Source organism: Emydura macquarii, unplaced genomic scaffold (assembly GCF_026122565.2).
Source record: "Emydura macquarii macquarii isolate MOO-44397 ecotype Brisbane River unplaced genomic scaffold, CSIRO-AGI_Emac_v2 contig_1348, whole genome shotgun sequence".
Taxonomy (NCBI): domain Eukaryota; kingdom Metazoa; phylum Chordata; order Testudines; family Chelidae; genus Emydura; species Emydura macquarii.
Window position 1 is genome coordinate 9,085,362 of NW_027131485.1, and position 16,623 is coordinate 9,101,984.

The window sequence follows — 16,623 nt, forward strand, 5'->3', positions numbered from 1 at the left end:
TAACTGTTTAAAAAAGTTTATTACATTGATGAACTTTAGCAAGTAGTACTTATTTAAAAATAAAGCAGCTGCACCGTTCATTTTTCCTTAAGGATCTAAATTCAGCCCATCAACTGTAGTAAAAACTGCACTAACAATAATTATGTGGTATGAAGATTTAATGAAGTACATTAAACTTATGCAATTTGAGGACGATTCAAAAAAATCATTGGTCAAAATAGGTTAAAGGTATATAGACATGTTTAGCTCTTATACCTAAAAATTAAGCCAATTGCCATGTACTTTTGCTTTGCATTTGCTATTAATATGCTTAAAGGTTCTAAAATATTCAAACAGAATACCTTACAACCTTATAAAAATTTGTATTGCTTTAATAGGATCTACCACCTCTGATTCAACATATTGTTAATGCACTTCAATCTTAATTCAGTTTCCCATAACATACAAGGCAGTTTTAATTAGATTTATGTAAATAGGATTCAAATACACTAGACTTACAATGAAATATATTATAGAAAACCTTGACAGTTCCATGGACCTGTTAAATTCCCATCAATCAGTTTATTTTGAGGTTCCAGTGATGAATCGGTTTTCAATCCATGATCAAACTAATCAATTTAAGTCTTCATTATAAGTTTGCTCAAAAGTGAAAATTCAAGTATTTAGTACTTTAGTTGCATTTCAATGCTTTAAAAAGCATAACTTTACATTAGTCCTCCCTCAATTGTCACTCTCCAAAGAGAATTTTAATAAGAGAATTGCAAAAGCATAAACACTTTGCGAGCCAATTTATGTACTTGAAAAATCTTTAGTCAATCCAGAAAAACAAAGAGCTTTGCAAGAATTTCCTTGACTATTTTTTACACCGATTAAAGACTCAAAAAAAGTGTCTGTGTTTTGCTTTTGTTCATTTGGTTGGGGGGGGAAAAAAAAGGAAAAAAAAGGGGTTTTTTGTGTCTAAAGCTCTCAAATTTTCCAGAAAAATAAAAGCCCAGAGAGTTGCAGACATAATAAAATTTATTTAAATTTCATGCATTACGGTAGCTACAAGTGTAATCATATGAAACTCAAGGACAATAACTTGTGCTGTCCATACAATGTAGCCTTAAGTGAAATGAATGGGAATTCCACAGTTACAAAGAAACAAAAAGGGTAAAACTGTTTTAAATTTTGAGTTCTGTAAACTGAAACAGTCATTTGACTGTATGCTTCTGGGGAAGGAAAGGGCTCACCACTATGTAATTATACAATTGCCAAATATTTAGTTTAAGGAAAAGTATTCTGAAGCTCTGAAGTTAACCCTTTAATCTAATAATGTTGATTTCCATTAATACTTTGTATTTCTCTCATTTCCCATTCACCTTCTTTTCCACTGTTCGAACCAGGATGCCAACAGAAGATAGTCCACTTTCACCTACAACTATGTAGCTCCTTCAAGTTGTATTGAGGACACTTCATTTTAAACTAGTTTTGGTTTTACTTTAAGAAAACTCTTCACCAGTCCACACAAGCTTAAATTGGCTTGATGTGCAAAAATTTACAGACTACTTGATTCTGCACCTCAAATTTCAATATGTGCAAACACTTAGGATCTTTAATCATCTCTCTCCCTCAATTCAGACATATCTTTAAAACAGCAAGGATTATCCAGCCTTCTAAATTAACGAAAGAATGAACCGAGTAACTTGTAGAACTGGCACTTTTTAACTGGCCCAGTTTTCAGACAAAATCTAGCTTTTATAAATACCAATACAGGCATTATTGCCACAATTATCATGTTTTTGCAACTTCCATTGATTTACTGGTGGTTAGCATCTTCTGAAGGTAAGAATTAGATTATGCTGTACTTTATGAAGACAATATGTAGTTCTAACATTCAAAACCAACTTACTATGTCTAAGAAATTACTTTAATTGCCTCATTTAAAAACGGGTAGGAGAGGCTGAGGAGTTTAGAAAACTTTTAATCGAGTATTTAGACTAGTTGGAAAGTTAAAAAGCTAATGCAAGTGTTACATCTGGATAAAAAACCTTATTCAAAAGCAATTCCAATACCAAAAAGGATTTCAAATTGAATAGTTTATTAACATGGTAGTTGTCTTTGTAACATGTGCGCGCGTGCGCACACACACACACACACACACATACACACACACACACAGAGTGATCTGCATGGAAAAAAGATGTCTTAATATGCCAGGGGGAAATTAAACATTAAAAATCCTTTAGATTTTCATAATTATAGGCTATTATGTCCACATCACTTACAAAGCTATTGCCGAATCTTTGCAAGGAAGCAGAATTTGGGAGAAAAAACCAAAAACTCTTTTTGGGAAATTCAACAGTGGCATAGCAGAGCTCTCAATATGAGAAAGCTGACATAATGTGGACCTTTGCTGTGAAATTTGTCTTTGCAAAATATGGGGAGAAGTTTATCAATGGGCAGAAAATAAGAAGGCGGTGTGAAGTAGGCTTTTGCAGAGTCAATATTCCTCACAGTATTGTGCAGGGTCATCAAGAAAAATGCTTAGTCCTTCTCTGGAACCAGTTTCAGAACTTTTCCAATTGCAATGGTCTTACCTAAACCAAGAAGAAAGATGCTTGTGTTAGGTCTTTATTGATGAACACTGCACCAACCTCTAGAAGTGTGAAAGCTTCCATAAAACATACAGATTCATGGTATCAGAGATAATTATAGATTAGAGAAAATTATTTTTCATGACAGGAGTAGGGTACTGTATTAATGGGAACATAAATGCCACTGTCACAGGAGAAATCAATGTAGATACAAAGAGTGAGATTGCTCTACATCCAGCCGAATTTTTATTTGCTGAGGGAGGCCTCATCATAAAAGTGTCTTAAATTATGCTATTCCAACTTCTATGGGTTGAAGACACCATTCCTGCAAGGGTACATTCTAGAACAATGAGATACAGGGAAGAATTTAAGTAATCAATAAGGGACAGCTGTTAAGGAGCAAAACCATGTTATTTCAATAAGTAATTCCATAAGTTTTATTATGGATGAATATATTCAGAAGTCTAGAATGAATGGCAAAACAAAGATTAGATTGCTTCAAGTCATAGTATTTTGTGATCATAAGGCATGTTTTGTTAGCTTACCTAATCTTTGGTGGCAGGGTCAGGTTAGTGAAAAGTTATTTGGGAATACCACTTTTTCCTTGTTTGAAGTTCAGCTAACAGCTGGAGTATCAGTGAGCTTCTGCTCACTGCTTTACCAGAAACATCTGCTTCAATCTAACTGGAATTAAAATCATGTAATCTTAAATCACTTTTACTTGACAGAGAGGTCATCTGAAACATTTTGTGCAGGTGTTCAATCCCCAGTTATTGGCACAGGAAAACTGGAGAGAGGGAAGATGGGAACTACTTCTCAGTGTCGGATTCCAGCAGTTTGCAGAATCTTATGCCTCATTTACAAGGCCTATGAATCATGTCCCTCAGTTTGATTCTCTTGACTATTAGAATCAAAAGCTGTTAACTTGGATATCTCATCTGAAACAACACTAGATTACAAGGGGCACATCTGATGTCTTAATTATTGTGGGGGTGAGGGGAAGGGAGAAAAGCCAGAGCCAGACAGAATCATGATGAACAGGTTAGTGAACAGCAGGGATCTGGCCTAAACTAAAGCTGAAGCCATGGACAGTATATGACTATTTTTCAACCAGTTGGGAAGATGGTGGAAGCTCAGAACTCCAGCATGAACCTGCAATTTTGGGCCATTGATGATTAAATATAATGGAAGTAGTCATGCTTTCAGTCCATTTTTTGAGGTGACTCCAAACACTGCTATCAGCTAGAAGGTGTTATGGTCTAAGAACAGTTTGGTTTACCTCTTCAACTGAGAAAAAGATGTAGAAGATGGGAGAAACTCTCAGGAAACCATTTACTTTTCAACTAAGCTGCAGTCAACTCCTGACAAGGGCTTAACTCCAGGAAAAATTAATCCTTCCAGAAATGCTGGCATTTCAAGTGTCCACATTTTCCTGCCCATCATTACATTTTATAAGTGGCTGTTTTTATAAAAAGCTGAACCACAGTATATTCCACCAGTCTGATGACAATACAACAAGTAATTAGAAAGAGTTGGCTGTTAGTACAGATCCCTGTTCTTTGCATGTCCATAAGCATCTCAGGGACATATAGAAATGGATGGATCCTTTGTGCTGGACACATCCTTTTTTCAGCTTGGAAAATTCAGACTTAAGGACTTGAAAAGGGCAACAGCCGCAACTGTCCCTCCATTCTTTCCACTTAACCTCTACATCAGAAACTTTAAAGAAAATGTAGACATACAACAAGCTACAGTTACTAAGTAAGTTACCTTTCTGGTTGTGCTGTTCCATTCCTGGGAGACGGACTAGTTCTAAACTCATGTCCTTAAAAGGATTGTAACTGCTAGTTAAAGAATACAGGACTTTTCTCAAGATCTGAGGCCCAATTTAGGAGACTAATAATATTGTGAGAGTATAGAAGTCCAGGCAGCAACCTTGAATATCTCAATGACAGAGACATTTCTAAAAACATGCTGTAGAAACAGTTTTAGACCTGATACATGTATCCTAAAACCTTTGGTTATGAAAAGGTAATTGGGCTAATGTTTGGGCCACTGGCGACTAAACATACACTGGAAGTCCTATATTTGTGTAGCCCGCTAACCTTACAACCACCCCTGGAGGAACTCCTGAGTTCTACAAGACAAGAATCCTACTACCCCGTTAATTTAAAGAGGACTTCAACGGTAGTAGTGTACATAAAAACTATTTTACAAATGCATTGTTTTACAAGTAAAATAAAGATAGGTTGAGTACACACTCCAGGATGTGTGGTTGAAGAGATGAATACTGATGTATTTTTATATTCAGCTTCTTGTTTCATGATGCACCCTATTATCTTTAGTATGCAATACTTGTGAATGCATTTCTATTATTAGCAGCAACTTGTATAGTATATAGAGGGATAATACAACGGCATAGCGGTTTTCCAGTGGAAAGAATAAGGAACATTCTTCTACAGAGAATTTTCTATTAGATATCACAATTAGAAAAGGGACAGCTTGTATTACCATTTCCAATTGCTCATTTCAGTATTTTCAGTGTTTGAGATTTCCTATTCCTAGTGTAATAAGATGTGAGTATACAAACAAAAACAAAAGTTTAATAGTTGCACAAGTACTCTTACCCTCATCTCTTAAGGTAAAACGACCCATCTGAGGGAACTCTTTGAATGTCTCAAGGCAGATGGTTCCTGCTGTCCTTAAACGGGCAATGCATACTTGATCTTGTTTCACAAAACGGGGCCGTGTCTTACTTTTTTCTCCTGATTTTTTGTCTACCAAGCAGATTAAGGCCTGCACAAGAATGAGAAGTTTAAGTGTTAGCAAAACACAGTTTACTAACTTGCATCAATATTTACCAAGTCTCTTTAAAAGTACTGTCTATTTGAAATTTAGTCAATTTAAAAAAAAAAAAGCAACAGTTGGTTTACATAACCCTAGCTCATGAAAAACTTCCCCAACCCCATCATCAACGTCTGTTATTTTATAATCAAATTTTTCTGTAAATGCTCCTCTCCCTTGTTACTGCAGGAAAACCCACACAAAGAGGAAATCAACTATACCTGGAATACAGTGAAACTGACATACAAAATGAAGACAGATACATAAGTAAGAAAATTGAAAAAGGAGAAAGATATTCGCCCTCCTCCCCTTTATTGTTATTGTAATTTTAGCTATGAAGATATTCAGACAAAAGTGTGATAGTGAACCATGTCGTTTTATGATTTCAAGTTTGAACAACCAGTAGCATTCAGGACTGTCAGAAGATTTATGCTAATATTTACACATGGACGCTTATTAGCAGCTGTGTTGCATGAGTGCACTAAGGGCCCAATCAGGACTGGAGACCTATTGTATTATTTGCTGTACACACGATTGGAAAAAAAACAATAAAAAAACCAAAACAGTTCCTGCACCAAAGAGCATGCTGTCTTTAAATTAAAGCATTAATACAAACTCACTGTTATCTCGACTTCTTCAATACAGGTATGAATGTGTAGCACTGCATTATAACCAGGGCAGATGATGGATTTGTGCTCAATTATCACTATCTGTAAAGTAATACAAGAAGTTTAATATAACTGCATTCCTCACATCATATATTCTGAAGGATCAGAGACTTACCAGTTAAGGGCTAGTGCTCTCTATCACACATTTATCTAGAACTTAATACAAGTAGCATGTAACACCACTGAATATTTTTTTCAGAAAAAAACCCACAAACGCTTGCTAAGGGACCAGCAAAATGACTGAGTGTCTTATAATACAGAAGTATGTTTACTGAAAAATAACTGATCTATAAGTAGGAAAATAGAATTTTGCTTTAAGATTAGAAATTTCTAAAACTTCAGGAATATTCACATCCAGAGTACATTTGTTCCAAGAACAAAATATGTAACTCACTCGACTTTTTTTTGAGTAGTGATTTCAAATCTTGGATTAAGGTTTATGAAATCATACAGTGGCTTCACATCACAGCAGCTGTGAAAATTCTAACTAAATTTAAAATGATGTTGACTAATTTAATGTCATTCATGATCATTAGATACAAGAACCAAGGAATTACAGAACTATATTTCAGCTAGTGTACCTGGGCATCAAATGTGCGTCCAGAATGACAAAGGTTATTAGGGTCACAGAGTATAAATCCTGGAAGGATCTCCTCCTCTTCAATTCCTTTCAGTCTGATCTTCAGATTTTCACCTGGGGCTACAGACTCAGTTTCTACATCATCGGAAAGGATTCCAAGAACTTCCACGTTGTGCTTAAAGAAAGCAAGATTCGGGTTTTCTGATATATGAAATATTTTACTTAATGCATGTCACAAAAAAACCCACTTTAATGCAAAAATGTATATTAAACTTACAGAGGTTGTTAAATACATCTTTACATTAACTTCTTCAGTTTAAATACGTTACACTCAGTGAGGTATTATCAACGTCACAATTGCATGAAACCCTTGAGCATTGAAGGAAATTTCCTGGTATCACTCAGTTATTAAAATACAATCTAGCACATTTGTTCTGTCCAATATTTCAATTTATACAACATTGTGATGTATTTTATTTTAGATGTTAGTCTAAAGCAAGTTTCAAAAGGCTTCCATCACAGCAAAAGGCACAGCCACTTCCATACACCCAACATACATTTATGGAGAATATCATACACAAGAGATAAGCCTCATTCACTGTGAGGTTATAAATATGTATTACATTTTATATTTTTTTGAATATTAGAACTAGAACATAGTCCAGTTGTTCTCAGTAGTCAAGTTTTAAATTTCTTGAGAGCTTTATATTCAACAAAAGATGAAAAGTTAGTACTTGTCAAGGTAAAATTTTCTGAAATGTACCCTTTCAGCACTCTGATAAAGAGTCATAAATTAGAATAAAAGTTTAATTACGGTTCACTTTCGTAAAGTCTTAGCTCACTACTGCCACTAACAGAGGTGCATGTAATCTGAAATGTTAAAAGACTTATTGAAGTGTAATCATTTTATGTTTATAATAATTTGCTCAAGGCATTTGCAACTTCTCAACCTCTCCCTACTAACTCCCCTATAGAGTTACACAGATATCTATCATTAGCAGCTGTATCAAACAGTTTTGTCCTGAAAAGGAAATAGCTACTTAAAGTACCGTAAGCCAAAAGGTACAAGCTCATCTACAAATTGTATCTCAAATTAGTTCTTTAAATTGAGTCTTTTCCCTTTTTTCCCCCAGGGGAATAACTGTTCAAGTTCCACGGAAGGTGTATTTTAAAACAAACTTTTCTAAACCTCTTGCAAACAAGAAATGCCAGGTATAAGAGTCCAGAGAAGTGCTCAGTTTTCACCAAAAAAGGCAAAATTAAGTTTTAACAAGAAAAGTATTATATTACTAATGCATTTGACCCTTATGGAACTCTTTCTTACATGTTGATAAACTTGTCTTCTACTCAAATTTCAGGAGCAGTTATTTTATTCAGTACTGTGATGATTCATTTCTTTAGGCACCTACACCAATAGAACAAACGCTGGTAATTTGAGCCCTAATATTGATAGGATCTAACTGGCTCTCCATGCCCTAAATTAAGGTGGACTGGACATCAAATAGAGTAGAGGTTACTATGAAAGATAAGTTTGAGACACAAAATGTCTGAAAATTTATTTTTATCTTGGAATCTTAGTTCAGGTATAGACGGACTGTCAAAACAAATATGATGCAACCCTCAAGACCTTTGACATCGATTACAGAATCTACTTTCAATCACACTAATGGGTGCCAGGTCTGTTTTGCCCATTTCTTTCAGGACTATTCACCTAGATGGTAGCAACACAAAGCCAGCTCCTTTGTACTAAATGTCAATTTTTAAATCTTCTAATGCAAAAACATGCTCCATACTATTAACTTGCAGCTGCTAATTTTCCAAACGAGGTGACATGGAAATCAGTCTAAGCATCAATACATTTTGCATTAAGAAATTTTAGTTTCCAGTGTGCAAGAGATTCATCTTCTGGTTCTGGCATGAATGCTAAGACACCCTTTATTTTCACTGACCGTCTGTACGAACGGTAAAGGAATTCTCATCTTAAGCCAAGAAAATAACACTAGTTCTCTCACAGAATATATACCTCATCTTACATCTTTGGAATTTGTTCCATTCCCACTTGAAAATGGATATAGTGTGTGAGGAAGGGGGGATACTAACTCCCAACTGAAAAAAGATTCAACTGGGAAAACATACCTATTGCAAAGCAAACTATAGCTCAGATAAGCCAGCCTGATTTAATCACCCAAGAATTACTTGAGTTTAATGATGAAGTGCAACTCTACTTCTGAATGCTGAGGAAATCAAAGACATATTCAACATCCAGAAAAAAGTGAACTTCTAAATTCACAGATATTAAGCACTGATGTTTTCCCCCATAACTGTACAAGTATCCAACATTTTCAAAACATGGAGTATTTTCAGAGGCTGCTATATAAATCTGAATCCTGTTTGACACAGTGCCATATAAGGAAGCTCTTAGTTCTTATCAAATTACTTACTGTAAACCAAGCTGATTATAACCGTAGAAACTTTAATATGGAAGGTTAAAACTTGCCATACCTTATTTGGCATCATCACAAGCTGCTGTCCTTTGCAAATAGAGCCTGATTCCAGCTTTCCCAGTACCACGGTGCCCATATCCTTTGTAAAAAATGGAACACTATTTAAAAACGTATATATTTCTTAAAATACTGCTCTATTTTACTGTTTAATCATAAATGTAGTCAACTCAGATACATCAATTGATATATCAAGTGATGTTGCACTATTGCATCTAAATTACTATTTTACAATGAGAAAAGCTTCTAAAGCAAGAAAGGGTCAGTATCAGAACAAATACTAAAAAAATACTAAATACTAAAAAAAGTAATGTCACCCTTTTCAGTCAATCCAATAAATCAAAAGGTAAATGACACCATATCTGCCACATCATTTTAAGACAGAACTACAGGAATTCTTTTAAAATAGTGGAATAAATGGGCCATCTATGTCAGAGGTCCCCAAAATGTGATATGCACCCTCCTAGCGGGCTTGGTCCAGCACCCCTGGGGGGAGTGGAGGGGGGGGGGGGGGGAGAGCGTTACTCAGCCCCATGCTCCCCCCCAGCTCTGCTTCAACTGCTGCCCCACTTCCGGCCCCAGCTACTGGCCCGGCCTGGCTCCACTCCCTGCCCCAACCCTGCCCCCAGGCAGCAACTGCAGCTCCACTCCCAGCCATAAACTCATCTCCAGGCCAGGCTCCCAAGTGCAGCGAGGGGAAAGGGGGTGTGGACAGAGGTGGGGGGAGGGCGTGAGGTAAAAAGTTTGGGGACCACTAATCTATGTAATAACTAATTTCAAAATCCTAGTTTCATTTTGTACCTTATATTTATCCACAATTGGCAGCCTGATTGGTCCATCAACTGAACGGTTGAAGTTTGGCAAATTATCCAGATATGGAATAAATGGTAGTCCACTAAAAGAGTAAAAATATTTATTTAAATAAAGACATTTATTTAGTTTAAAATTTAGCCAAACTGTATGGCTTATAAAGAATAAACCAAGGAAAGAATTTCAGAGAGTCACAACCAAGGGAAAGAACTTTAACATCTAACACAATGAAATCCTTAACACCACTAATGTGTGTGTGTGTTAACATAGATCAAAGGTGGTGTACTGCTTACGTTCACACCATGTAATTTTAAAACCATATTACAATAATTTTTTAGAACAGCTCATTACTCCATTGAGAATCTTGCTAGATATGCTAAATCTGTTCCAGGAGTGTGAACATAATAGGCTAGTTTTCAAAGTGGTTTTCATTAACATGGTTTAATTGCCTTGAGCCATATAGCAAAGATAGCAATAGTATGGACACGACTCATAGCCAATCTTATTAGGGTTCTACCCACTCAATGTGAAATCACTGAAAAATTCAAGCAGCAGTACAGCACTTTCAAAATCTCACAAGGAAAGGAATATACACTGTTAAGGTCTGTGGTAACCTTTAACTCAACATATAACAAAAACAGTGCTTTTCCAGTCAATTTTTTGACAATTCCCAAATGCCTCTGCTTTGTTTCTTGGTTATATGGTTTTCAATTGCTTTTGCAATGATAGTTTTCCCTTAGCCAATGATCAATTGGACCTGACTACAAGACACCAACCTATACTTCTGCCTAGCTTTACTGTAGTACTGCCTATTAATGAACTATTACTATTTCCCCCAACATGTTAATAAACACTAATGGCTGGTCTACACAACAGAGTTTTGTACACAAAAATCAGATTTTGGTGACAAAACAGTGGTGGTGTACATACTACAATGCTCCCCCACTGACAAAACTCCCCTGCTTTGGCAACAAAAGAAAACTATCTTGACAAAAAGCGTACAGTTTTTTGCAGCAAAGTTAGAGACACGAAGCGTCAATGTACACGCTGTGTGCCATAACTGGGCGCCAGGAGCTATCCCACAACGCTCACCCTGACTGCTCTGTTCACTGTTTTGAACTCTGCTGCACTGTCCTGCATTCCAACTACACAGGCATGTGCCCCTCCCCTTTCAAAGCCCCAGAAAGTTTTGAAAGTGCTCAGCATAGAGCTCACACAGCAACTTCCCAGCTGAGCATGGCCGTTCCTGGCAATCCTGACTGGACTACAACAGAGGGGGTGGATCATTCTCCTGGGTCTGTGGGGAGACGAGGCTGTGGGAGAACTCGGAGGGAATCAGATCTGCTTTCCTATGGTGGGCATGCAGGCAGCGCGGGCTTTTGTTTGGGGAGGAAGGGGGAGAAATTCCTGATATACTATGCAGAGCCAGGGAGGGAGATGGGAGCTGATGTCGGAATGTCTCCTCTATCCCCACCCATGTACAGGTCTCTGCTGAGCTGAAGTGGGAGGGACAGGGGGACACCAGCTATCTGTGCACCCGCTTCTGCCTCAGGATTGGTTGCTTCCGGCTGCTGTCTGAACTTAAAGAGACAGTGTGTGGACAAACTCTCAGTACCCACCCCCCACCACCCACACAGCCTCTCCCCCTCATTTACACTTTCCTCCCCCTCCACTTACACACTTCTGTGGGCTTCGTGTTCAACAATGTCAGTTTGGCTGATAGACAGCACTTTTCAACTGCCCTATCCAGTAGAATACCCATGGAACAATGGGATTCAGAAACCTTCATCACATGATGCTGTGCCTGCCGGATGAAGTACTGCAAATCCTTCCCAAAGCACCCTGCGTGCAGCTGCAAAATAGAATAGCTACCCACAGGGCACTGCTCCCTGTGTCAATGCAAGTATTGGTAGTGTGAATGCACTCCATTGACACAAGACGCATAGTAAGGACATACAACAGCAGTTTTATTACAGTGGTGGCTGTATGCTGGCATAACTTCTGTAGACAAAACTCTGTAGTGTAGACAATGCTTAAGATACTTACTTGTACCAAGGACAGAAATCAGATTGCTCTTTAAGGTTTGCTCCAGTCAGTCCCGAGCAGGGCATAAAATGAATATCTTTTTTGGGATTGAAGCCAACTTTCTTCAAAAATGGCACCAGCTTCTCTTTACATTCTTCATATCTATTAAAAATTGACATGCAGATCAATCATGCTGAATTAAGAAATTCCAGTAAAATTCTCTATTTGAAAGCTAATTTTACAATAAAAATTAAACAGAAATCTTGCTGATTAGATCAATATTCTGGATTTCATCAAGTTTACTGGAAATGACTTGCCAATTAATTTGCCACATGCAGCTACTTTAGTAACGTGTGGTTAATGCCCCAAAACAAGCTGAGGGGTAAGAAAGAAAATTTAAAATAAAACTGCTGACTGCCCTCTTATCTTAATTACTGGAGTTATTCAAATTATTGCTGAAGTAGATGAAAGTTTGGCAAACTGAACTAGCTATATAAAGTCATTTGCTCCCCAAGTTTCAAGGCATTTAAAGTTCTCTGAACTCTTAATTAAGCTTGATATTGGAGCTTGTGGCTTTGTTAGATATACATGCACAACTATGTATTTTAATGGTTTGTTATCTAATTTGCTAGTGGATGTTCTGCAAGATTACACCTGTATTCTCAGGCCCACCATCCTTCCAGTCAAGGATCAAATGAGACTTTGGCAAAAACTGCATTAAGATGGAAACTATTGTAGCTTGTAGTTCAGCTATAGTTAATTACATGAAAATATTCAAAAAATAATGTTTACTTATAGAAACACTCACCTTTCATTACTCCAGTTTACAGTTGGATCATCCATTTTATTAATAAGAACTATTAAATGTTTTACACCTGCTGTTTTTGCTAACATGGCATGTTCTCTTGTCTGTCCCCCTTTTTCAAATCCAGTTTCAAACTCTCCTTTTCTTGCAGAAATAACCTAAATTAAAAAAACAGTGTGTTATAGTATTTAAAAAGCTTAAGAATTTGAGTTATTCTCAGTTATTCTGCAATTAAATCAAAGGACTATGCATGATTTACAGCCTTAAATTCAATAGTGCTTAAACCCTGAACACACAAAAAACATATCACAAATCTAACTCTCAGAACCATTTAACAGTGATGAAATTGAAGCTGGGTCACAGTGCACCTATCAGAACTGAATTACATACAAATATTACTAGATTGCTACATTAAAATTTGAACATTTCAGATACCACAACTGACAAGATAACATTTTTATATACGTAATTCTGATCAAGCTATTTGTAGATGTCCAATTTGTTTTTCTTACCAACACAGCCAGATCAGCTTGAGAAGCCCCGCCAATCATATTTGGAACAAAGCTCTTATGCCCTGGGGCATCTAGGATTGTGAAGTGTTTCTTCTCGGTTTCAAAATAGGCACGGCCCACTTCTACTGTTTTACCTTTGTCTCGTTCTTCTTGGTTTGTGTCTAAGGCCCAAGACAGATACCTGCAAAATACATTATTCTAGTTCTGCATTAATATTTACTACACTAATATTTAGGTTGTCTTAAAGACTGTTTTTCATATACAATGTTTTAAACTGCCTCAGCAACACTGACAACTTTATAACATTTCTAAGATTGTGGCAGCTGTAAGATTTTGTGCAGATGGGACACCCTTGCAGTGCTAAATCATTACTACTACAGCATATAGCATTAAACTTATGGCTGAGAAGATACAGTCATTCCAAACCCCTACTTTCCTGACTTATTTCCCCAAGTTACATTTTGAGCACATATATTTCATGCTTGGCCTCAGCTTAGAAATAAATGACTATTTGAAGAAACTCAAACAGATTAATGGACAATCTGATCATGGGAAAAGGAGCTTTAATGCTTTCTGCCTTTTATGCATAGTTAACAAAACTGGTTTTGATCTGGCGATACAATTCTTCCTAGAGAATGTGTGCTCTGTTAAGTTTAAAAAAAAAAGTTAGCCTTTAAAATGGCATCAAAAACAATCACAGAAAGTTTGATATTGTTAGGGCCTATGATTTAAATTTTTGCCCACTCACTTCTCTTTAGCACAATTTCAAATGGATGTGCAATTTTGCACACACTTTCATATAAATGCTCATCTAGGCATTCAAATGAGAATGCCAGTGCAGAGTCAAATAAATATACCTTTGCATCAACTTTCTTTCACACTCACCACTCAGTCAATATCCAAATCCCAAAAACTGTTGTCACAATATAAAACAGATTTCACACAGCTGGAAGTTCAGTTATTCTTTCAAATGCTTCAATTAATATCTTAATCCTAACGCCAGGTTGGTATCCAACATTCCAAGTGAAGAGGAGGGACAGAGTTAAAATTGCTATCATAACTGTAATTTTGTATTTTCTAACTTATGCATAAAAACAACCATAATTTCGTATTATTTATTTCTTGATAAAGCATGGAAGGGTGTGTTGACCCAAACTCTGTCATGTAATTATTAAGTCCTTAAATAGACAATCTGATCGTTTCAAATAAAGGTCAATTTGACAAAGGTAAATGAAGAAAACCCTACTCAAATCCAATTTTCATGTTTTGTTAAAGATTCCAGCTTTAGAGACAACTGTTTTTCAATAATAGTGTTTTAATAGTCCCTATTTGCTTCCTGTGATATATGTGGGCGGAACCTTGTCTTGGATATAAGCAGATTTGATGCCCTCTAGGAAGAACACAAACTATCTATCCTTTTTTACCCCTGCTAAGATGATGGAGGTTTTGAGAGACCCAAATGTGAGATGATCACTTCACCCCCAGTAATTGTGTGCCATAGCATGTAGCAGGAATTGCTAGGAACTCCTACTATACCCCTTCCAATAAACAAATGTTAACAAGAAGTTATTATTTTCTTGGCAGAAAGAGGATATCCTTTGCCATCTGAAAAGATTATTACATGATCAACCAAGGAGGCATACTAAAGGAAGCCAGATCATGCCTCTGAATCAGTTTTCTAGATCTCAAAGGTGTATGTGTAGACAGAGATTCAAGCTTTTTTGGGGTCGAGATGGGGAAAAGATGGTTACTTACCTGTAGTGTAACTGTTCTTCGAGATTTGGATGCAGACATGTATTCCACTCCAGCTTTGGTGCGCCAGGCACACACAACCTGAGTAGAATACACATCTGCACCCACATCTCAAAGAACAGCAGCTACAATACAAGTAAGTAACCATTTTTCTTCTTCGAGTGGTTGCAGATGTGTATTTCACTCAGGTGATTCACAAGCAGTTCCACTGGGCAGTGAAGCTTGTAGTCTACTTAAACAATGACTGCAGAACTTCTGTCTCAAAGTTTGCATCTAGCCTACATGATGCAGTATAGCATAATGTTTGGTAAAAGTATGCACAGAAGACTACTTAGCATCTCTGTAAGTGTCTAATATTGAAACACTGCTGAGAAATGAGATTGATGTCACTTGGGCTCTTGTTGAATGAGCCTGTAATGTCTGCCGTGGCCTGGAAATCATCTGCATGGAGACCAGATGACCTTTCATCCCATCCACATAGGAGACAAAAAATTTGAGGTGGTGAATGAAGTGCTTTAGTGGTTTCCAAATAGATGTCAGGTTGTGCATGGCATTCTAACATGTAGAGAGGTTGCTCATCTGCATTTGAGTGTGGCCTAGGAAAGAATATAGGCAAGAAAATAATCTGATTAAGATGAAACTGTGAAATCACCTTAGACAAAAACTTTGGATGTGGTCTTAAGGACACTTTGTCTTTGAAAAACTGAGTATAGGGAAGCTTGTAATTTGCTGACTTCTTGCAGATGTTATAGCCACAAGAACGTCTCCCAAAAGATAACCTATGAGTAGGTTGTCATCAGCTCAAATGGAGATCTCAATACTGTGCTGGCCGCCCTCATAAAGTCCTACAATGGGATCATTTCCTTCATAGGAGGAAACAGGCAAACTATACCTTTCAGAAATCTCACTGCCATGGAGTTTAAGAAAACCATCTTTCCTTGACTAGGAAGATGGAACTCCAATATCACTGCCAAGTGAACCCTCGACAAGCTAAGAGCCAGACCCAAGGACTTCAAATGTAAAGATAGTTGAAAATGTCATGAACATGAGCGACCATGGGTTGAATTCCTTTAGATACTGGCCAAACTGAAAAATGCATCCACTTAGCCAAAGAAGTAGATCTAATAGATGGTTTTCTCCTATTAAGCAGGATCCTCTGAACTGCTTCCGAGTATTACCCTTCTTCCTCATCTAGCCATGTACCATCTATGTCATAAGGTGTAGATTGCTCAGTGCCGAATAAACAACCTGGTCATAGCATGGGAACAGCAGGTCAGAAGGAGAGGAAGAGATTTGGGAGGTCAAACAGACAAATTGAGAAGGTCGGAAAACCAACATATTGCATTGGCTTAACCAAGACAAAGTATCAGTTGGCATGCTCTAAGTTCAGTTCGAGGATAATCTGAAAGGGGTATGGGTAAAGGCAGACATTAGGTCCATTCCCCTGTTCAGATGCAAGGCACTGGTTAGAGATCTTGGACCAAATCTCCTCGGGAACCTAATTTATGGCTCTTCTGGTTGTCCTTTGTTGCACACAGATTGACCAACGG

At 37.2% G+C, this 16,623-nt stretch overlaps 1 protein-coding gene across 3 annotated transcripts in view; it reads right to left on the reverse strand.

Annotated features, from left to right (window-relative positions):
* Nucleotides 1-16,623, reverse strand: part of GSPT1 (G1 to S phase transition 1) — a 40,109-nt gene continuing 23,486 nt past the window's right edge. For all 3 annotated transcript variants that reach the window (XM_067551078.1, XM_067551080.1, XM_067551079.1), the window contains 9 exons: nucleotides 13,322-13,502; nucleotides 12,813-12,967; nucleotides 12,026-12,166; nucleotides 9,971-10,064; nucleotides 9,171-9,251; nucleotides 6,670-6,843; nucleotides 6,041-6,130; nucleotides 5,204-5,372; nucleotides 1-2,579 (listed from right to left, as the gene is read on the reverse strand). In XM_067551078.1, coding sequence (XP_067407179.1) covers nucleotides 2,527-2,579; nucleotides 5,204-5,372; nucleotides 6,041-6,130; nucleotides 6,670-6,843; nucleotides 9,171-9,251; nucleotides 9,971-10,064; nucleotides 12,026-12,166; nucleotides 12,813-12,967; nucleotides 13,322-13,502 — 1,138 coding nt within the window. In that variant the 3' untranslated portion in view covers nucleotides 1-2,526. The remainder of the gene's footprint in view (nucleotides 2,580-5,203; nucleotides 5,373-6,040; nucleotides 6,131-6,669; nucleotides 6,844-9,170; nucleotides 9,252-9,970; nucleotides 10,065-12,025; nucleotides 12,167-12,812; nucleotides 12,968-13,321; nucleotides 13,503-16,623) is intronic.